The following is a 22,837-nucleotide window of genomic DNA, read 5'->3' as shown; positions in this document are numbered from 1 at the left end:
CACATTCAGCTTGACAGTCACTTAACTCTCTAAATCATCATTTCTACTTGTATAAATAAATCTGTGATAGTATCATCATTATACCAAGATTTCTTTTAGACATGTAATTTGATTATGTAAAAAACATAGCAACTACTATGTGCAGTCAAATACTTTAAATAAATAGTATTATTTATTGAAATGATAGTCCTTGAGAACTGTTATAGTAATAGTTGCAAAAAAACACAAAAACCCACAGTCCTAACAGGTCAGGCAGGGGTCAGTCCACTACCACCACTGGGCCAGCACCCATTTTGTCCAAGTCTGACTGGAACACAGCCATGTGCATGTGCTCCTGTAGTATTCAGTATGACTGAGTGGGTCTAACAAAGATCAAATGACCCACAAGCCTACAAGCCATTTACTATGTGGCCCAGTCCTTGATTGGATACTGGATGAACAAACATCAGGATAAGAGATATTTGAGGGAAATTCAGGTAAGCCGAGAGCGCTGAATGGGCCTGAGTGATAAATACTAGAGAACGGGTAAATAGACAAACATGCTTATTTTTCAGAGACCGTACTGAAATATTCAGGATGGAATGTCACATCTGTGATTTACCTTAAATTTCAAATACAGGTATCTTTCACTATTATTAACTCAGTTACAAATAGATTTGAGTAGGATTTCATATGTCTGAAATCTTGCCACAGCACAAAGCAAATTTGAAATACTTATCCAAAGATATAGCATCTAATTCTGAGCCTCCGAGAGTCTAACATAAAAGATGGAAACTCAATGTAGACTGATTTAAAAATTATACACTTAGCAATCATTTTAATTCTAGTACCATTAGTTAAAATAAATTATCATCCTAAAACTGAACCTGCCACTTTTCCTTTAACATACATCCCTCTTCACAAAGGCAGAAGAGAGACAGTGAGATGCATGGGGGGAGGTATAACAGCATAACCACATGAAAAAACTAAAACCCTTTAACTTGTTTGGTAGGGTGACAGTCTATCACAAGGGAACTTCAGGGTTTGGCCCAAAGGCTCATACTTTAGAAGCCAGTCTAGCAATGTGAAGAAAACTTTAACCATACACTGGCCACACACACTCACACACACACAGTCCCCACTTTTATTTTCCAACAAGAGGAATTATGTAGTTATACCATATATGTTACGTAAAACCTTTATAAATACTTAAGTATAAAGGCAAAAACATCACTGCATTAAGTAAATCATTGCATTCATGCAAATAATTTGCATCAAAATGATTTTAAATATCTGCAGGGCTACAGATATATTCTTTCTGTGGAAATTAACAACTCTGATGGGAGTCAGCAAATATTAAAGACACACATACACACACAATGGTAATGACAAGCTCATTTTCTATGCTTTAGTAATGGTAATATTTGTAATGCTGCCCAAAAGGTGGTGGGGAGCACTTAAAAAACAATGCTATGCATTCTGCAATACAAAAGTATATAATCTAATTCCCACCTTAAGTGCTTTTAACAGCAGCCTAGTAACTCTGATGGAAGAAAGAAAAACATATTTTAAAAAACTGAATGTAAAGATAGTAGACACAGTCCTACCTGAAGATCTGTGACAATGGATTCACTTGAATTGCTCCTACTCTTTATTTGTAAACTGCATAAATCTTCCCTTCATAGATCTTAGCTTCCTGAGTAGCTACAACCTGAACCACTGGCAACTGGATAAGGATTCTGATATTTATTCTAAGAGCAAAAGTGAGCTAAAAGAGCAGAAAAAAATTAAAAACACGGTATGTATATATATTCACTTAAAAACTACATCATCACCAATTCCGCCAGGGAAAGGGTCTGAAAGATAAATAATGGTAAAGAAACCCTGTCAGGACCCAGTGAAGCAGTTCACAGAAGAGACAACAGCAGCCTGGACCAGAGGGGGTGGCACTTGCTGCAGATGGAAAGCAGTAAACAGAAGACATCTGCAGAAGACAGAATGATGATGTGTTGATGATATGGGGATGAGGAAAGAGGAGAATGGAGTATGAAAGGTTTAGGTCTAGACAAGAAATGTAAACTTGGGGCTGGGGATATGGCCTAATGGCAAGAGTGCTTGCCTCATATACATGAGGCCCTGGGTTCAATTCCCCAGCACCACATATATACAAAATGGCCAGAAGGGGCGCTGTGGCTCAAGTGGCAGAGTGCTAGCCTTGAGCAAGAAGAAGCCAGGGACAGTGCACAGTGCTCAGGCCCTGAGTCCAAGCCCCAGGACTGGCCAAAAAAAAAAAAAGAAAGAAAAAAGAAATGTAAACTTGGAAGCCAGGCTCACACCTGTAATACTACTTGCTCAGGAGGCTGAGATCTAAGGACCAGAGTGTCTGATTAGTTGACAAACAATCTCCAATTAATCTCAATTAACGACCAAAAAGCTGGAAGTGGATCCATGGCTCAAGTGACAGAACACCAGCTATGAGCAAAAAAGCCAAGGGATAGCACTGAGGCTCTGACTTCAAGTCTCAGTACTGGTATGTATGCATACTGTGTGCATGTGTGCGCGCATGCAGTGTAAGCCTGGAAATCCTAATAAACAAGGTAATGAAAAAGGTAACCATAATGGACTGGGTGTCAGTGGCTTATGCCTGCAATTCTAGCTTCCTGGGGTACTCAGACTGGAAGAATCTCAGTTTAAGTCTATGCAAAAAATTTCAAGATATCCAGTCTTAACTCATCAGTGGGTACAGATGGACTGTACCTAGGCATACAACTTGGTAGGAATCAAAACCCTATCTAAAAAAATTACCAAAGATCAGAGTTGGCAGTGTGGCTCAGCAGTGAAAGCATCTGACTAGCAAGAGCAAGGTCCTGAGTTCAAATCCAGTATTCATTGGGGGGGGGTAGACTTTTTTTGTCAGCTTAAACTCAAGGCCTAGGCACTGTCCTTGAGCTCTTTTGCTCAAGATTAGTGCTTTACCACTTTGAGCTACAGTGATAATTCCAGTTTTCTGGTAGGCAACTGGAGATACGAGTTTTATGGACTTTCCTGCCCCAGCTGGCTTTGAACCCTAATGTTCAGATCTCACTCTCCTGAGTAGTTGCATGAGCCACTGGTGCCCAACATCAGTACTAATTTTTGTTAAAAAATCATCATGAGTAAAATTTAAAAAATAAGGAACTGAGAAATCTGATACCCAAGAATAAATCCGTGTTCTGTATTTTGAATCCCATAACATATTACTGAGCTGATTTCTATGACAATTTTCCACACTTGTGAAATTCCACTACAGTGAAATATGTCTATGTATAATATGTCTATGTATAATAAACTCCTCAGAATCATGGTCTAACCTTATTTATTTCTTTACCCCAGTCTTGGCAGTTCCCAAGGCATTATACATGTTCAATAAAATGTCTCTAGAGCTTAACTGTTAGCTTGAGGTTATGCACGTGCATGCACACACATGCACACACACACACACACACACACACAAATTTAAGTGTTCAGCAAACTGCTTGAGCTAAATCCAGACCTACCATTTAGGAGCCCTACCACCACACCATGGGGACATTACTAAACCCTCTAGCGCCTACATATCCCTCATCTATAAAACATAGCAGATAATAGTGTTGTGAAAATGAAATAAAAGCTTCTATGGAGTGCTTGGCCCAGCACGTGCACATGGTAAGCATTCAAATTTGACTATTCTCATCATTACTATTATTATCTCCTCTATTCATCTTCCATGAAGGAAAAAAATGTTCAAAAATGGAAAGGATTACTAGTGGCTTACTGCAGTGTTCAAGTTCTGGAAGACAAAACAAGATTGTCTCCATTTCAAGTTTAAAAACAAGTAGTAAAACAAAGACTAAGTTCTGATGTACTTGGTTAATAAAATTAGTACTGGAAAAAACCCCTCTAAATTTAACCATGAGTTAAAAAAGATCCCAACCAATAGCAAAATTACTTCAAAGAACAATGAACAGTAATTGTTTTTTTGTTGTTGTGTTTTTTGACAGTCCTAGGGCTTGAACTAAGGGCCTGTACACTGTCCCTGAGCTTCTTTTTGCTAAAGGATAGCACTCTACCACTTGAGCCACAGTGCTACTTCTGGGCCTTTTCTGTTTATGTGGTACTGAGGAGTCAAACCCAGGGCTTCATGCATCCTAGGCAAGCACTCTATCACTAGGCCACATTCCCAGACTGAACAGTAATTGTTGATAGGTACTTGTTGGGAGGGGAGTGTATTGGGAAGGGAGCTGTGGGAAATATGGTAAGGAAAGCAGAAAAAGATGAAGAAGACTAATCACATATTATTATAAAACAATTATTTTGCTAATTTCTACTTAGGTACCTTATAAAGCCAGAAAATTAGAATATCAGCTTTGAATATTAAATATGAAAACTAAACTTAAGATGTTCATTTTCAATTATAAGCTACCAGTTTTCTTGAAAAGGTCTTACATGTGCCCCTATTTACTATAAGCTGTCATTTACAACACTAAGAAACTTATCTCTTTACCAAAAAGTTTGATATCTGGCTTAAGGAGACTAGAAAAGGAGACTCTTAATTTACAAGATTAGTTTAGCCATTAACCAATGCTAGTGAAAGATTTAAGATTACTTTTTATTATTTTTATTTCCAAGTATAAATGTTAAGTCATCAGGTAGAAAGACCAAACCCATCCTCTTCTAGCTCCCAGATGGTGTCAAGAGTTATCATACTGTAAGATCAAACTTCTCTGTATTCAGAGTTTATTTCAAGGATATGAGCAAAGCATTCAAACTAAACCACTGATACTTCATCAATGGAGCCAGGTGCCAGTGGCTCATTCCTGTAATCCTAGCTACTCAGGGTGAGATCTGAGGATCGAAGTTCAAAGCCAGCCCAAGAAGGAAAGGCCATGAGATTCTTATCTACAATTAACCATCAGAAAACCAGAAGTGGTACTGGGGCTCAAAGTGGTAGAGCACTAGCCTTGAGCTGAAGAGCTCAGAGACAGCACCCCAGCCCAGAGTTCAAGCCCGAAGACCGACCCCCCCCCAAAAAAAAATTAACAAGCCTTGATTATTTCAGTATCATTCCTAAAAAAAAAAAAAAAAAAAAAATCAAGAGATAGAAGAGCAAGGTGAAAACACAACAGGTTACATTTCCTGTGGATACTTGGCTTTTTACTGCCTTTACAGGGCTCCTCTTCACATGAAATGTCTGCTTGAGTATACACAAACTAATGTCCATGTCATTCCTTAATGATATCTTCAGAAAAGACTATAAAATCATTGAAGAAAACAGTATAGAATTCAAATTTTTCTGGTTAAAATGCTTTTCTGGTTAAAAGAGTAAAAAAAAAATGCAACATGGTAAAAGCAAGCAGGACTAAATAATAACAGGACTACGGAATAAATATTCCTCATAGAAGCACCATTAGAACTATTACTTTATTCAAAATTGGTTAGATCTAAGTAATCAAGGGTTTATCACTCAAGAAAGCTAAATATGGAGAACTTGGCTAGCCCAGAAGAAAGCCACCTTTTTAAAAAAAAAAAACAACCTGGAAATTAAGATCTATGACAAAGACTAAAGAAAACTGGTTTTAAACTAGCACAGCCATTAGGTGAATGATTTGATGATAACTTTACCGCAAAAGAAAGGGTTCTTACATAGACGATAGTACAAGAATGATAACAAAGATCTCATCGTGGAACTGCATTAGTCAACTTTTCCTTACTACAACAAAATACCTACTGCAGGCTAACCATAAATAAAAGAGTTGTTTAGCCCAGTTTTGGAGGTTCCCAGGGAAGGTGCTGGTGGCTACTTGCTCAGTTCTGGTGATGGCCTTCATGTTGGCAGAGCTCAAGACAACACATTTGTGTCTCTAGTCTTCATCCCTCTTCTATAAAGTAACAAGGATTCAATTAATTATGAAGGCTGTACACTAACGACTTTATCTAAACAATCACATTCCGAAGGCACCCATTCTAAATACCATAAATTAAGTTTCCACCTTCTTAGTACCATTACTACATAACAAATAATAAACCCTATTAATATACAAACCCTATTAATATCCTTCATGTTTGTCGGGGCCAATCATAGTCAAACCATAGCAAGGACACTAGTTCTAACCTACTAAGGGAAAGTTAAAAAGAAATAAAAATTATATTGATATTCACTTGCATAGAAACTGAGATTTAATTAACCTTAGTAAGCCCTTGCATTTAAAAATGTTTACACAATACTACCAGTGGACAGTCAGATGAGAGGCACTGGGATGAAACATCATCATAGGCAACCAAAACAATGGAATTTCCCATTCAGTAAGTTGCTAAAATGGGCTGCCTCCTTTTATGACTTTATCATAGAGTACATCAAGATTTCTTCAGTTTACCCTGCCTTGTTTCCTCAATTCCACTTCAGGCTCTAAACTGACAAAATCCGCCTTGTGCCTCTACATAGTAGCAACAGTTAGGGATGGATGATTGTCTGCCAGATAGATTCAGTGGCAGCTGAAACTCCCGCCTACTGTTCCTCTCCAGAGCACAAAGCATTGGGAACATCTAACTCTCAAAATTATCTATCCCTATTTTGTAATTCGTTTCTAAAGTACCTTCCCTGGGCTCTCCCTCCAACTCAGAAGTTGTTCAGTCCCTGAAAACAATAGTCTAGAACCCCCCCGAAAAACTGCATATTGATAAATCTACATGCGTTTCTGACGAAACCATTGTTTCCAATGGGTTTAAGATTGATTGGAGAAGATTCTAAACCACTGTCTTAAGCCCTAGTTCTTTCAAGGCTTTCCAGGCTTCAAGGAGCTTTCCATGAGCCTATGGAGGGCTTCTATAGCAATCTTAAATTAGTGTATTATGCATTATCTATTATGCATAATTTATTAAACCAAACCCACTATGCTCTTAGAAATACCTCCCCTCCCTTTAATGCTCATGAACAGAGTCACCATACAACATTCACTTGCCTACATAAAATATTTCAGGATCATCCTTCACCTATCACTTTTATCCAATGCCTACTGAATCTATCTTTTCTGTGTCTAAAGCAACAGTTTTATTTTAGGCTCTCTTCCATGTCATTATGGCTATAGCCACCAAATGAAACTCTTCACTGCTTGCAGTTTCCAAGATCTAGTCCATCTACCACATTGCTATCAGAATTATCTAATTGTGCTACAATCCTACTTCTAAAACATCTCCCGGTTCTCTTAGATGGATAAAATTGAATCTAATTTTCTTGGCTTGAAATGCAGTGCCCCTCCCATCTCTAATCTCCCTCTATAATCTGTTTCCACTCTATCACATCTTAACGTTCTCAACTTTATACCACTCTGTTTACAATGGCAAACCTTGTGATGATCCTATACCTGCTTAGAATGCCCTTTCTGCAATCCTTCAACTAACTCTTCCTCAAAATTCCTCTCAGTATGTAAATGATGCGAAGCAAGCTCTGTGGGCAGGCAATACAGCTCAGAACAAAACGGTCAGGCAAGGATTGCTCCCAGCAATTATAGTCCAGTGGGCAAAATAGACAATAGGCCAATAATTAAAATAATCCAAGACTATGACTTAGAAAATAAACAAGATGAGAAAAATGTAGGAGGAAGGATGTGAGGGAAGCATTTCAACTACCCTAAAAATGAGAAATGACTGTTTTTTTCAATCCCAGTCCTGGGGTTTGAACTCAAGCCCTGAGTGCTGTTCCAGAGCTTCTTTTGTTCAAGGCTAGCACTCTACCACTTGACTTGTTTTCAGTAGTTTTTTGGAGATGAGAATCTCATAGACTTTTCTGCCAGGGCTGGCTTTGAACCATAATCTTCAGATCTTAGCTTTCTCAAGAGAAATGGCTGTTAAAATGAGATCTTAAGGAGCCTGTCACATGAAACACTGGGATCCCAAAGAGCACCCCAACAGTAGGCTCAGCAAACGAAAGGTCCTGTCTGTATTAAAACTGCCTTTAAGACTGTTAAGTATCCAGCTTCCTCAAGAGAGCTGCTTAGTTCAAATGTGTCTTTAGATATTGATTCCATAATTAGCATTTGGATCTAAACTCACTAAAATGTTGCTAAATTACATGACTACTTTAAGAACAAACAAAGGATGGTGCAGGCCTTTGGATAAGTGGGAAGAATAAAAGTTTTTAAGATGGTGATAAGAATCGTAGAGATGAAGACTCACATAAGAAAGAATAAATCAAGGGGAAGGAATCCTAAATGTGTAGACAAATTAAATACTTATCCAAGGAGTTTTGCACTGAAGTCTTGAGTTCAAACACTAGTACTGCTAGTATTTTTAAATGATTTTTTACTTTAAAGTTACTTTCAAGAATTTTAACTCATTCGTACCTTAAGGCTATTCAAGACAGCAGGTCATAATACAATGACTCACCTGCCAATCATTTTCAGGATATTAGTTACTGGGTTCATTAAAGGCATTCCTCTTCTATTTATAAGGTGAGAGTGAGAATACAACACAAGACAAACAAGGCTTCAAAGCTGGGGATGGTGCCATAAGTCTATAATCCCACAGGAGGCTGGGGAAAGAGGATTGTGAGTTTGAGGCCAGCCTGGGCTATATACTGTAATCATGTTTTAAAGAAAAGAATATTGTTTTTGACATTTGAAACTCTCTTAATTTTAACAAGGCAACAAACTAAAACTAGTGTGAATCAAAAGGCACACATTTTTAAGTCACACACAGTGAAAGATAGCAGTGTGTTCCTCTTTGACAAGAATACAACCTCAGAAATGTATCAACAGATGATTTTGTCATTATGTAACAACAAACAATACTGTGTACTTACACAAATCTATATGGTTCAGCTTTATAGGACACACTCAGTCTACCCTGCACTCCAAGGCTCCGCCTGTATAATACATCGCTGTACTGAATACTGTAGGCAATGGCAAATATTTGTGCATCTAGTCACAACTGAATATGGGAAAGGAACAGGTGATAATTCCATAATACTCTTGGAAGACCACTGTCACATATATAGTAGTATATATTATATATCACGTATACCACTATTATATTATATAGTTACATTAGTAATGTTACATCATTAGGTGGCCTATCAAACTAGTTTTATGCATTGAAGTGGAAGTTTTAAAATTACTGACCAGGGAGGCAGAAATGGGAAGATTATTGTTTGGGAGAAAGTTGGGCAGATTTATCAAGACTAATCTGAGAAATAAGGAGAGAATCATGGGGTACATCATAAATCCCAGCTACTCAGGAGTCAGAGGTATGAGGGGTCACTGTCAAAATCCAGCCCAGGTAAAAGCACAATAACATAGCCCAATTGGTAAAGAGACTGTATAGCAAGTGCAAAGCAAAGTTTAGTTCCTAGTACAGGGGGAAAAAAAAGGCTGGTCAGCCAAAGACTGTCTCTGCTTTAATGCCCTACAAATTTATGTTATGCTGTTGAGATGAAAGAGTTATTATTTATAGAGTTTTTCACCTGCTGTGCCTACCCAACGTAGAGAATAGAACACTGTTTAGCACACAAATCTGCATTGAAGGAGGTCTTCTAAGTTGGTGACTCTACTTTTAACATTACTGTGCTTTTCTAACCAGCAAAGGTGCTCAACTGCAGCTATCCATGATCATGTGAGGGGTGCTCAGTACCCTTTCCCTAGGCTGCACATGCATTCAAGTATGAGATGCAGCCTAAGCAGACGCAAGGGTGAAGGCTCTGTGGTTCACCAAAGTACCTTGTAAATAAATAAAAAGGAAGGGTTCTTGTTCTACAAAACCTTATGGTTCACCATGAGTCTTAGCTGAGATTCAAACAATAATAGACTCCACAAATATTGACTGGAGCCATAAATCAAATAATCATCTTCATATTTGCACTTTAAGGCTGCATGCTAGGTTTATTATCTTCATATCTGAATGACAGCAACATCTGTCTCTGAAAAAGCGTATAGTGCAGAGAACACTAAGGAAACATTAACAATGTGTTAGATCTTTGTCTCAGAACAGGCCAGTTCTATTGTAGGCAATAGTTCTGTCACATTAGAGACTTGCTTTCTTAAAAATTTCCCAACACCATCTTTATTCTTTTTTTTCTTTTAAGCTATAAATCTCTAAATTGGGGAGGAGGGAAAATAGTAATGGTCATTTTTTTCTATCTCAGTATGTTTTAGATATGGAATTCATAACGGCTAGAAGAATAAAGTTAACAAAATATTACATCTACATCATTACAGAATGTGTTCTGGCCAATCCAACTGCAAAACTACATCAACAGTAATCAGACTTTCACTTTCTTTAAAAACGAAAGATAACAAAGTCAGACCTCTGAGTACAAATATATTTTCAGATTTCCTTCAGATGTAAAAGTTTATTAAACCCAAATAAAAAAATCAACTTTACCCTTACACATTTTAAAGCGCAATGTATTTTAAACTGCATTTGATAACAACTTCTATAGTTTATAAAACTATCATTATAAAATAAAATCAAGACCTGGACAGACAGAGGGCAAACATTTTGTTTAAGCAGAGGCAGTTACTTTTAGTAGTTTCAACTGTCCACCTAACTCATCGCCAACATTGGGATTTTGCTTTAAAAAGTTAGTTATATCAGTAACAGACCAAACCCAGCTATAATCATTAAATTGTTTCCCTGATCAGGTGGCCTCAGTATTTGCTTTTAACTCTTTCATAAACAAAGCAAGTTGGAGGCCTATGAAATTATTCTTGAACCATTTGAATTATTGGAACAAAGCAGCAATTCCAGCAACTTCTAAAATTACAAGGAAGCATACTACCTAGAACATTTGTAGTGACGTAGAAAACGCAAGTTGAAGGCTTGACATCGACACTAACAACTTTCAAGTTTACCATCAAATAAAAGCTATACAAGTAAAAAGTGTCTTCTAAAGAAAAAAACTAATTCTGCTAAGCGAAACTAGTGGGATCCATTCCTTTTATTCAGAAGTATCATACAGCTAAACCAGCCAAATCCACAGGGAAATCGCATTTCAATAGCTGCAGCCTGGTGTCAGACCAGGCTTTGTTGGCTTTCTTTTCCCAGAAACATAGATGTCTCTCTTTACTTAGCCCATCTGCCCTAAGTGATAACCAGATGCCTGTGACAATTAAAAAAAAAAAATAGTACATCCACTCCCAAAGCTTAATGGCAGAGACGAGTCCAATGGTCTGTGATCAAAGAAGAAAATGCTCCAATGCTTTGGTGGAACACACAGTGACCTACCAGGTCGACCCTATGAGGTAGAGCTAATATTAACTCCACACTGCAGATGAGGTTCTGACACTGAGGGCTATGAAAGAAACATGTCCAAGACCATAACACCAATAAAACACCACACATATAAAAGCAGACCCAGGCTGGGTGCCGGTGGCTCAAGCATGTAATTCTAGCTACTCAGGAGGCTGAGATCTGAGGACTGTGGTTCAAAGCCAGCCCAGGCAGGAAAGTCCATGAGACGCTTATCCTCAATAAACTATTCAGAAAAAGCCAGAAGAGGTGCTGTGAACTAAGTGGTAGAGCATTAGCCCTGAGCATAAAGAGGCTCAGGGACAGTGCCCAGAACCTGTGTTCAAACCCCAGGACTTGGAGAAGAAAAACAGGAGGTGGCGATTGGGAGTTTCAGGGGCCCAGGCAAAAAGTTGGGAAGACCGCCATTTCAACAAATAAGTTGGCCCTTCTGGTACATGTGCCTCTAATTCTGCTATTTTGAAAGGCCAAAAGTAAGTAGGTGGGTAGGTGGGTAGGTAAGTAGGTGGGTACGTAAGTTTAGGAGAGTCATGGCTTGAGGCTAGCCCTGGACAAAATACTCAAGATCCTCTTCAAAAAGTAATTAAGGCAAAAAAAAAAAAAAAAAAAGGGCAAAAGCAGGAATCTTAAGTTCAAACCCTAGTACTGACCAAAACAGCAACAACCAAAAATAAAAAAGCTTGTAATTTATCAGGAAAAAAAGTTTAACATCTGATTCTTTGGAATGCTTTAATTAGTGAGGAAAACTATATTAGTTCTTGTAAGATGTCTTAAGTCCTCATCTAGTAAGTTAAACCCAAACACACTGATGTCTATAGATACACATTTATGGTGTTAAAGACAAACCAACGTTAACAGCCTCCCTCATATGTCCTGATTTTCAATATTAGTATTTGTTCCTTTTTTTGTGGGACTGGAGATTAAACCTTGTACTCACTAGCTAAGAGCTCTACCACTTAGTCCATACTTTTTGCCTCTTCTCAGATAGGGTCTTGTGCTAACACTGTTCGGGCTGGTTTGGGACCCTGTTCCAGTCCTACCTCTACCTCCACAGTAGCTGGGATCACAGGCTTGTTTTCTGAGATAGTCTTGGAAATTCTGCCTAACTATGGTTTCCTGACCAGAAACTCCTATTTCTACCTCCCAAATAGCTAGGATTACAGGTAAGTACTACTAGATCCAGCCCAAATATAGAATGGATACTGTTGTACAATGATAGTAACTAACTGCCAAACTTTTTGTTTTGTCAGTCCTGGGGTTTGAACTCAGGGCGTGAGCATTGTCCTTGGCTTCCTTTTGCTCAAGGCTAACACTCTACCACTTGGGCCACAGTGCCACTCCTGGCTTTTCCTGTTTATGTGGTGCTGAGGAATCGAACCCAGGGCATCATGGATGCTAGGCAAGCATTCTATCACTAAGCCACATTTCCAGCACCACAGCCAAACTCTTGTGCTGCATTTTTTGAAGATCTGTTAAAGGTTTATTATTAATTCCTATATGAATGAACTCCAGAATTTCCCCAGAAATCACTTTACTGTGATCTTCAACATGTATCAATGTGCTATTAAACACTAGCATTTAACATGCTTCCTAGCACAAAATCAGTCATTTAAGCCAAATTCTGAGTTTTAATTCTGCTTACTCATAAATGCACACGATTTCTTTCCACTAATGAGATACTTTTGGAATCTTGCTTTCTCACAACTACACACAATCCATCTCTCTTCTACATAAACAACAGGTTGTATCATAATACAAAAATCAAGTTTGTCTCTACACCAGCAAAGACCTCAGATCAGACTCACCTTTCTGAAATCTCTGAAACTGGTGGTTATATAACAAGAGCAAAGCCATTATCTACTCAAGTGGTAGCATTTAATCATTCTTTTTTGTTGTTTCATCTGGATAAAATAAAGCTCTAAATAAGTTTGTGAGATTCTGGCTGCTAGTATCTTGCATCTTTGCAGCCAGGACATAGACTTTAAGCAACAAGAATTACTTTCAAGATTACCCTCTGGGTTTGAGCCCCAGCACTGGGACGGGAGGAGAGGCGGTGTCCTTGTCTATTTGGTAAGTCACTGAAGTGGAGTAAGAATAAATACTTATCTCCATCAGAAACACATTGCTCTTCAAAACACATTCAGAATGTGAACATACAGAATGATGATTACTCAACAGTTCAACCCTCAGGAAACTTCTAATCTAGGAGGCATGATGGCACCTATATGCCTAATAGTATGTAATAAAATACTTAAAATCCGTGTCTGTCATGTTGCTATCCATGTTTGTCATTTGTTTGCAATGTACACTGCACAAAGAGCATGCCTTTTAACTAGCTTTGCACACCTGAGTGGCAGCAGGTATATAAGGTCACTATAAAATGGTAAGCATTTCAGAAAATCTTTCTTAATGCAAATGTCACAATATCACTAAAATGTTTCAGGTCTTACAAATTTTGATTCACAGATATTGTGGAAATATTCTATCATCAATTATTCTAAATCCAATTACAAATTTGTTTCACAGCAATAATTTCATCACATTGTCTATGATGCAACAGGAAGAAATCACTCACCCTCCTTTATCTAAAAATAATGCCCACACCTTCTCTACCACATTATATAGTCTTTACTAACTTTTAAATATCAGCTGTATGATGAAAACTGCTATGTGCCAACAAATTCAGCTTTTTTCATGTTTTATTTATAGAAATTTCTACATTTCCTACATACATGGATCCACTTACAACAATTTTGATGTAACAATCGTCACATGAAGAAAATCATCAAAGGATATAGAGCAAACCAATGCAAAAGCAATACTCACAAGACAATATGTTGGTGGGGGGGTAGAAATGGGGGAGGACGGAGGGTGGGAAAAAATGAGGAAGGGGATAACAAGTATGACAAGAAATGTACTCACTACCTTACATATGTAACTGTAACCCATCTGTACATTGCCTTGACAATAAAATCAAAGAAAAAGAAAATCATGTGGAACTCACAACTGTAGCACTGGCAAAATTGGCAAATGTAAATTTTGTAAGATACATGCAAAATGATCAATAAGGATTGGAGTTACTGATATTTACATAGTACTACAAAAATTTAGGGTACAATTTAAAACATACAGCAGGCTTCAGAGGAGCGTTTTATTTTTAAAAAAGGACTATGCCTCCGATTTACAGTATCACTGCTTGGACTTCTGAAAAGGCCAATGATTTTCACATTCTTCATTTCAACACTATCTTCTGAGTTCCAAAATGAAGCTCTTATTTTGTGTACTTACAACAGTTGGAAAATATACTAATACATCCTCGAGAAAAAAAAATCAGTAACATAATGATTTACTTTTGATTGGGAGATGACTGAATAAGGCAAGGAACTAAGACATTGTCAAGTGGTAAGTACTGAGCAGAGACCAAGGATAACAGAAATTGTATTGTTAATAAAAAAAAAAAAAAGCTAGGACTTCACCCCAGAGGCAGAGGCCTCAGCAAATAAGGTTTCCACGAAAGTGAGCCTGCCACAGCCCTGAAGGGGAGGAACTTCATTAAGTCTCATCTACACTACAAGAAGTCAGCCCAGAATATCCTTCACACACAGCCATAGGAAATGATTAAGCAAGAGCCCCCCCATTTATCATCCCAAAGACCATAATACTGTGTTGTTGTTTTTTCTCCTCAATCTTAAGTTTCCTAATAGTCACACTTCCCATCTTGGTTAAAGAAAATTGTCCACCTCTTTGCACCTATCTCAAATGACTTCAATTAGAGGCAGGGCCTGAATTCCAAATTAAAAGCTTCAAATGAAAATGCATGACTAAAAACCTAACTAGTCCTTATTCAAGGGGTGCATTTTTCTCCTAAGTCATTACAGTTCTGCCTACTGAGTTTGAGCACTATTTAAAAGAGGGGCCCAGGACCAAACATTATATTTTCTTTTTTGCCCAAGAAATGCAGGCTAACAAAGGAACAAATGTAATCTGTAGTTGACATAATTGCCTCTCTGATTATCAATTTAATTTTCATCATTCATACTCAACTTTATATTAAGAGCTTTGTTCCCAGTGACCACAAAAATGTTATTACTATTGTATGGGTATGCGACCTTTCCAGTGAGCCACAGGAAAAAAAAAAAAAAAAACTCTTGCTTACTGACCTGAAATGGTTTGGGGAACCTAAAATCCATTAAGTAGTTTGTCACGGAAGGCAAAGGAGCATAAACTGATGCAAACTGAACAAGGCAACCCCCAAGTAATTCTTTCAACCAAACAGTGCTAAGAGTCACTTCTTCATTTGAATAAAATGCCGTTTTCCTAAACTTTGAGACTACAAACCATGGTCCTGAAATCTGAATACTCTCCTTTTGAATTTCACTAGGGAAATCTGTCATTGCTTCTACACACACACACAAGCTTAACGTCGCAGCAACAAATTGAAAGCACTGCTTTTAACCCCAAGTACACCAGCTCACACCAGCTACTGCCAGTAGCTGCCAGCTTTGGAACTGCAGGTGACAGATGCAGAGAGCTCCCAGATGCACATGGCTGCAGTTTGAGTCTTACAGGGCAGAGCACACTGACAAAGCCTGCAGATGCACATCTTGGCAGGAGGAGAGCTTTTCAAAACATACTTACAGGCCGTCATTCACTATTATACTTTTTGGGGACCGTTGACTGGATGTCATTAAGAGATTCTCTCTGCTCGCAGCCATGCTCATCTCTATCCATAATTTAATAATGGTGTGTGAGTGCGTACGTGTGTAGTGCTTGAACTCGGGGCCTGAGCACTGGGTGTTCCCAGAGCTTTTGCACTCAGGGCCGACGCTCTACCACTTGAGCCATGGCTCCACTCGGGCTTTCTGGTGGTTAACTGGAGATGCGAGTCTCACGGACTTTGCTGCCTGGGCTGGCTTCGCACCGCGATCCTCCGATCTCAGCCTTCCTGAAGAGCTAGGATTACAGGCGTGCGCCAACGGAGCCGGGCTACAATGTCTATTTCAATAGAGCGTTTCTACCGACACTGCCAGAAGCGGGAGCCCGACCGAGGAAGCCGCTATACAGGACTCAGTCTTTCGGCCGCTGCAGAGGCAGGGGGAAGTTTCCAGGGGACTATGGGGCCCCGGCATCACTGCACTGCCTTTCCTCTCGGTGAGAGTTCCGGAGGCACAGGCGGGGGGGAGGGGGGGAGTCTCCCTTCCCGGTCTTCCCCCGGGCGACTTAGCCCTCACCCTACTGGGCAATGCTCCCGGGCAGGGACGCCCCACCCCCACCCCACCCCGTTATCCGCGCGATGCCTCAGGATCACCCCGGGTTCCCCCTCGGAAGTACAGCCTCCATCTGCGCCCCCAATCCGTCCACCCCGTCCAACCTCCCACCCGCTCCCAGTCCCCGCCCCCGCCCACCCGGGGCCGGCACGGGCGCCCGCACGCCCGCCCGCCCGCCGCGCGCCTGTACGCCCCGAGGCCCGCACCCGGGCCGCCTCGAGGCCCGCCTCCCCCGCCCAGCGTCGCCGACGGGGTTACCGTGGGAAGATGGGGCGGTCGCAGAGGACGCGGCGGCAGCGCTGCTGCCGGTGGCGTCGGATGCGAAGCAGAAGCTGGAGGACGAGGATGAAGATGAGGCGGGCGCGCTCCCCAGTCTCCATGGAACTCCTGCCCAGCCCGTTGCTAGGAGCCCCCTCCCCTCCCCCCGAGGCTCGGGCTCCCGTCTTTCGTGCTTTGTTGTTCCGGGTACAGAGCCGCCGCCGCTTCTCCGCGACAATAAATAGACGAGTCGCGGAGGAGCATCGAGACGGCGCGCGCGGGGCTAGAGCGCCGCCGGACAGGGCGCTCCGGGGCTCCGCGCTAGCCAATCACTTCCGGCTCTCACTGCTCCCGTCACTCTCTCCCCGCCCCGCTCCCGCCCCTCGCCACCCGGCCCCTCGCTCCCCGCCCGCTTCCTCCTTCCGGTCTGGGGGCCGAGCCCCGCCCGCGCCCCTGTCCTCCCGCCGTGCCGGGCGGCGTGACAAAGGAGCTGTGGGGATGGAGACCCGCTCGGGAAGATCCTGGCATAACTGTGTTTCGCTGGGGTGTTTCTAGCGGATTTCTAAACAGCATCTCTGGCTTACGGTACACCACAAACCAGACCTGAGGACTTTCGTTTATCCAAAAATATATACTGCCCCCCCCAAAAAAAACCCTCTAGTACATGGTAAAAAAAAAACAGTTCTTAACGACCACACGGCCCCTCTGCCTTCTCACGCCCGAGAGCCACGCGATAGTGTACGGCGTCGCGGTAAGGGTCTCGCTAGGAACCTGGAGTCGCGGCGGTGAGAACAGCGGAGCGGGGACGGGGCCGGGGCCCGCGCGCGTCGGTCGCGGGTCCCTCGGGTACTCCCGACGCCTCTGGGGTTTGCGGGCCGGGTTCTCCTCGGGCCCGGGCACCAGTGAGTCGAGGAGCCCGATGCAGACTCCTGAGGCTGGGCAACGGGGAGCTGGGCCCGGGGATGGGGATGGGGCTGGGGCGCGGACGGAGGCGCTGGGCCCCAGTAGGGCGAGGGGCGCTGGGCCCCGAAAGGGAGGGGGGCGCTGGGCCCGGGAGGGGCGCTGGGCCTGGGGGATGGGACGGTGGAGGGGGGCTGCTGGGGCGGTGAAGGGAGGTGGCACTGGGCCCCGGGGGTGGGACGCGGCCGCTGTGGCCGGCGGGCTGGGAGGACGCTCACGTGGACGCGGGGCAGCGAAGGGCTAGTACTGTCCGCGGCTCGGGTGATCTGGGGGGCCTGGGGTGCACACTCGCCAGTTTGAACCGCCGAGCTGGTGCTCGAGTGCGCCCTCGGGGTGGTCTGCGGGACTGCCCACGGGACGGGACTCTCATAACGGCCCCCAGGGTGGGGGACGCCACGCCCGCGTGGGGTGTCCGGGAACCCCAGGCTGGAGCTCTCGAGTTCGGCTGCAGTCAAAACCCTGTGGCCCTGGTTGAGGGAACTCCGATTTAATTATTAAAAGGCCAGGCACGAGACAGGTTCAGTGGGGTGCGTAGCTTCTGATTGGTGTGCAGGATGATGAAAACGGAAAATGCCGCTGTCCTTAGGAAAGAAGAAAGAGGAATTTTGAGGATTTGGGAGTATGTATCCACTTGGGTATTTGGTATTTACAAGGTGTCCAAGTATGCCTCTTGTGCTTTCCCTTCCCACTGAATGTTGAGAGAAAGAAATAAATGCCTTTGGAACTTCTGTGGAATGGGCATTCGTTTCAATTTCCAAACGAACTTATTTGTTAGGAATATTAAGTAATTGTATGATATATTACATATAACTCAGAAAATGAACAGGAATCTGGGTTACAAAGTAATGCCCGTGCGGCCACATTCCAGAGTTGTAGGTCTGAGAAGATAGTATGCTGTGTTGCTAATAAGGCTGAGTAGGACATCAGGAACACAGAATTGCAAGATAAATTTTGGAGAGAAATTAAAGCCTGGAGGAGCATGCATTCCCTTCAGACCAAGGAGGTTTAGGTTTTCTTCCAATGCTAGGGAAAGTGGGTGTTAAAAAGAAAAATACCAAGATCTGATAAACCAAGGAATTTGGCCAGAGAAAGGTTCTGTACCAGGGGTTGCTGCCATTGGTGAAAAGTCAAATTTCCAGCAGTGGTGACTAAGACACTCTCTCCTTCAAGGCTGGCAAGCTACCTGGAATCCAGCATGTCAATTACCCTGGACTTTGGTCATGAGTTAGTCAACAGTGTGCCTCATTCTGGAACTGGATATGGTTTCTGTGCAAACACCATGCCTCATTAATAATAGATTTATTCAATGTGTATGATATCACACACAGTTTCTGTAATCAAAAAATTAACAATGAAAGAGGCAATGAGATTAAAAAGCCATTGTTGTTTATAATGAGCCTCGTTATTCAGGAACCAGTTTGGAAACAATGCATTGTTTAGAATATGGTTATGTGTGTTAGAACATCGAGTGTAGGTCAGAGTATGAAGCATATGTTCTGAAGAAATGCTCAATAAATATAAAAATTGATCCCTGGAAATGGGGAACTGCAGTTGTTAGACCTGAAAAGTAGACCTAGCTCAGTCAAAGTAGTGAGGAGATTGAGGATTCATTCTTCATAGGCTGGAAAAATAGCAAGCTTCATTGGTTAGACTGGTTAGTAATTAAAAAATTACAGTGCATAAACCAGGCACCTGTGGCTCACACCTGTAATCCTAGCTGCTCGGAAGGCTGTGATCTGAGGATCTTGGTTTGAAGCCAGCCATAAGGAAGGAAAGTCCAGAGACTTATCTCCAATAAACTACTCAGAAAAAGTCAGAAGTGGCACTGTGGCTCAAGTGGTAGAGCACTAGCCTTGAACAAAAGAAGCTCAGGGACAGTACCCAGGCCTTGAGTTCAAGCCCAGGACCCGTGCCCCCCCCCAAAAAATACACACACACACACACATATACATACAATACACAAACCAAAGCCAGTGTGCAGACTGTACTAGTCAGCAATGAAATATGTAGAAATGGGAGCATTTTGAAATAATCTGGTACAGCAGTGACCTTTAAAGGGTATCATTTTGTATTTGTGGAAACATTTTGGCATGATGAACGTGGCAGTACATGTCTGTAATTCCAGGTAATCTTGAAGATCACCACTGAAAGGCTAGATTAGGCAAGGTATCCAGGCACTCTCTCCGAAACAAAATGCAAACAAAAGGGCTGGCCATATAGTTCACTTGTGTGATTGAGAGCTTTCTTAGTTTTTGTAAGGCCCTGTGTTCAATCCCCAGAACTAGGAATAAAAGGAAAGAAGGCAGGGAGGGAAGATTAAACAAAAAAAGAATTTTTGATCAGTTTGAGAGAACTGTGGTAGTTCTTTACAGTTGTAGAAATATATATGTAAAATTTTGTAGATTATATAAATATATATGTAAAATTTTGTAGATTATATAAAATGTACAATAGTATATTCTGTGTGCATTAAGTAGAACAGTGACTTTTTATTTTTTTTTTTAAATAAGGCTATTGTAATATGTTGATTACTTCTTGCTTCCCAGGGCTAGGAGTTCTATAGTTCAGCATGACCTTTCTGAAAAAGACAGGTATGGTGGGGGGGAGTGAGGGGTTATAAGTATTGTTAGGAGCAGTCTTTCTGCTAGTGGGTTAATTTTCCTGTATATTAAGGATCAGATAATATCTACTTCACCAACTGAAACAACCTTCCTACTTTATATAAAGCTAATACAGTAGAATGAGTGCAGAGATCCAGGAGAGCAGAGGAGTCAGGGATGTCTCCTTCCTCGGGATTTGCCACAAAGATAACTTCACAGGCCACTTCAGTTGAAAACAATTTAGGGGGTGGAGCCTGATGCTTTAATCTGACTTCGTAACCCCAGCATAGATAGATAGATAGATAATAGTGAGAGATAACTGGAATGAGCTAACCACTCGCTAATGGTTCATCTAGAAGGTCGAAAGTTTGGATGGATAGAATTGGAAAATGGTTGACAAGGAAAGTCTCTGAAAGAGGTATATGGATAGACATGTCTGAATGGGCAGAGACTATTAGATATTTACATCCCATCATATTGCACAATAAAAGTTTTACTGCCGAGGAGACTGTTGATAATCAGGTGGCTGGAGTGACATGCTCTGAAGTTGTCTATCAGCATCTTTGCCCTGCTATATCACTGCTTGATCAATGGTCCTTGATCAAAGTGGCCTCACCCACACTCACCGTGCCAACCCTGTTGCCAAGCTCTTAATCTGTTAAGAGCAGAGAACAATGTTGAGTCTCTAACATGGCATCATTCCCAGGGGCGATGAGCTGGCCATCTGGTGTCAGGTTGATTACACTGGATCTTTTCCATCAGGGATGGAACAAAGATTCATCTCATTAGAATAATCACATACTCTTGAAATGGTTTCACATTTACTGCGTGTAATCTTTCTGACAGCACCAGTATCTATGAGCAAAACACCTTAACGAACCTCAATGTCTCTGATCAGGGAAACTCGTGTCATACCAAAGGAAATTCCTGAGCAATACTTCCCTACTGGGAAGCAACTGGCTTGGCTGAGCAGTGAAATAACTTACAGAAAACCTGGGTATGGTCTTAGCCAGGAGACCATACCTTGGAAAAATGTGATTCTACCTTACATAGTATGTGTTAAGTCATGTGGCACTCGCTCCCATTGCAAGGTTTATTGGAATCAGGCTGTGGCAGTAACTTATCTCACATTGTCACCTAAGAACCTCTCAAAAGTTTTCCTTTCTTGCCTGGGAAATTTGTTGCTGGTTTTAGAGACTTTAGTGACCCAAGGGGAGAGTGCTACTGTCAGGAGATGAATTATTCCATGAAATTCCACAACACTATCACCTGGCCATTTTGAGTTATTGACACAGTGTAGAATAAGGCAAAAGCAGGAGGCAATCCACAGGCTGGAGTGATGGAGCCTAACTGCCAAAGAGGAATTGGCCAAGGAAATCCTCTAAATACTTGGCAGCATTAAGAAGAGACTAACCAAAAATAAAAGGTAGGTCATTTGAGAATCTGGACCCTGGAAAAAGTGAAGTTTTGGGTCACTTCATCAGCTAATGAATCCTAAGCACCTGAGGTTCTAGCTGATCACTGGGGGGATTCAGACTAAGAAGGGGAGGAAGGAAGCCATAGAAACTAAAACAAAAAGACTGTGGTATTCCTGCATACTTTCTGTTGGCTTGCCAAGTTTGTCTACTCATGTTTATTAACACCATTTTCTTCTGTTTAATCCTTTCCATTTTAATTGTATATTCAAGCTATTTACATTTGTTGTTGCAACAAAGTACCACAACTTGATGGCTTACAGCAACAAAGATACATTCTCTCACAGGACTGGAAGCCAAACATGCAGAATCAAAGTATTAGCAGGATTGGTTCCTTTCAGAAGCTCCAAGGAGATACAAGAACATCATCAATAATAGAAGCTACAGATACACATAGGACGTTGAAAGTAGTTACAACTGTGATATAACCATTGTTTCCATAACATGGAGTTCATTTCACTTAGCATCATCTTATGTTCTTGTATCACCTTCCTATGGTTGTACCTACACTATCTCTGTAATCTTATCTGAGTATATTGGAAACCGTGTATACTGGTATTGGAAGTAGGAAATTGAAAGGGAATGCCAAATTTGAGAGACACAGGGTAAAAAAAGACAAACAACTACAAAAGCAATACTTGCAAAACTGTTTGGTGTAAGTAAACTGAACACCTGGAGGGGGAGGGAAAGAGGGAGGAGGGAGGGGGGTATGAGGGACAAGGTAACAAACAGTACAAGAAATGTATCCAATGCCTAACATATGAAACTGTAACCTCTCTGTACATCAGTTTGATAATAAAAATTTGAAAAAAAATAAATAAAATGCATAGTTAAAAACTAAAAAAAAAAAAAGAGAGAGAAGCTCCAATGAGTGTCCCACACCTTTCTCAGGGTTCCTGATGGCTGCCTGATGTTCTTTGGCATTCCCAAGCTTATGACAGGTTACCCTTATCTCTTCTTCCATTTCCAAATCATTTCTTTGTCTTAAAACTTGTTTTTATTTTTTTATTACCAGTCATTGGTTTTAGGGCTGGGCACT

At 41.3% G+C, this 22,837-nt stretch overlaps 1 protein-coding gene and 1 long non-coding RNA gene across 3 annotated transcripts in view; one reads left to right on the top strand and one right to left on the bottom strand.

Annotated features, from left to right (window-relative positions):
- The window catches only part of Tbpl1 (TATA-box binding protein like 1), a 30,642-nt gene extending 13,546 nt beyond the window's left edge, over positions 1-17,096 (bottom strand). The window contains exon 1 of one of the 2 annotated variants that reach the window (XM_048354115.1): positions 16,764-17,096. In XM_048354115.1, the coding sequence (XP_048210072.1) occupies positions 16,764-16,885 (122 nt within the window). In that variant the 5' untranslated portion in view covers positions 16,886-17,096. The remainder of the gene's footprint in view (positions 1-16,763) is intronic. The other variant, XM_048354116.1, reaches the window with a different exon arrangement.
- Positions 17,097-17,101: 5 nt separating this feature from the next.
- LOC125357303 lies at positions 17,102-18,451 on the top strand. The gene is made up of 2 exons (XR_007212111.1): positions 17,102-17,348; positions 18,277-18,451. It is a non-coding gene; the product is annotated as an uncharacterized LOC125357303 (long non-coding RNA).
- The last annotated feature ends 4,386 nt before the right edge of the window (positions 18,452-22,837 follow it).

The sequence above is a fragment of the Perognathus longimembris genome, chromosome 9 (genome assembly GCF_023159225.1).
Source record: "Perognathus longimembris pacificus isolate PPM17 chromosome 9, ASM2315922v1, whole genome shotgun sequence".
Classification (NCBI taxonomy): Eukaryota; Metazoa; Chordata; class Mammalia; order Rodentia; family Heteromyidae; genus Perognathus; species Perognathus longimembris.
The sequence above is the reverse complement of the archived record's forward strand: the minus strand, read 5'-3'. Positions and strand labels throughout refer to the sequence as shown.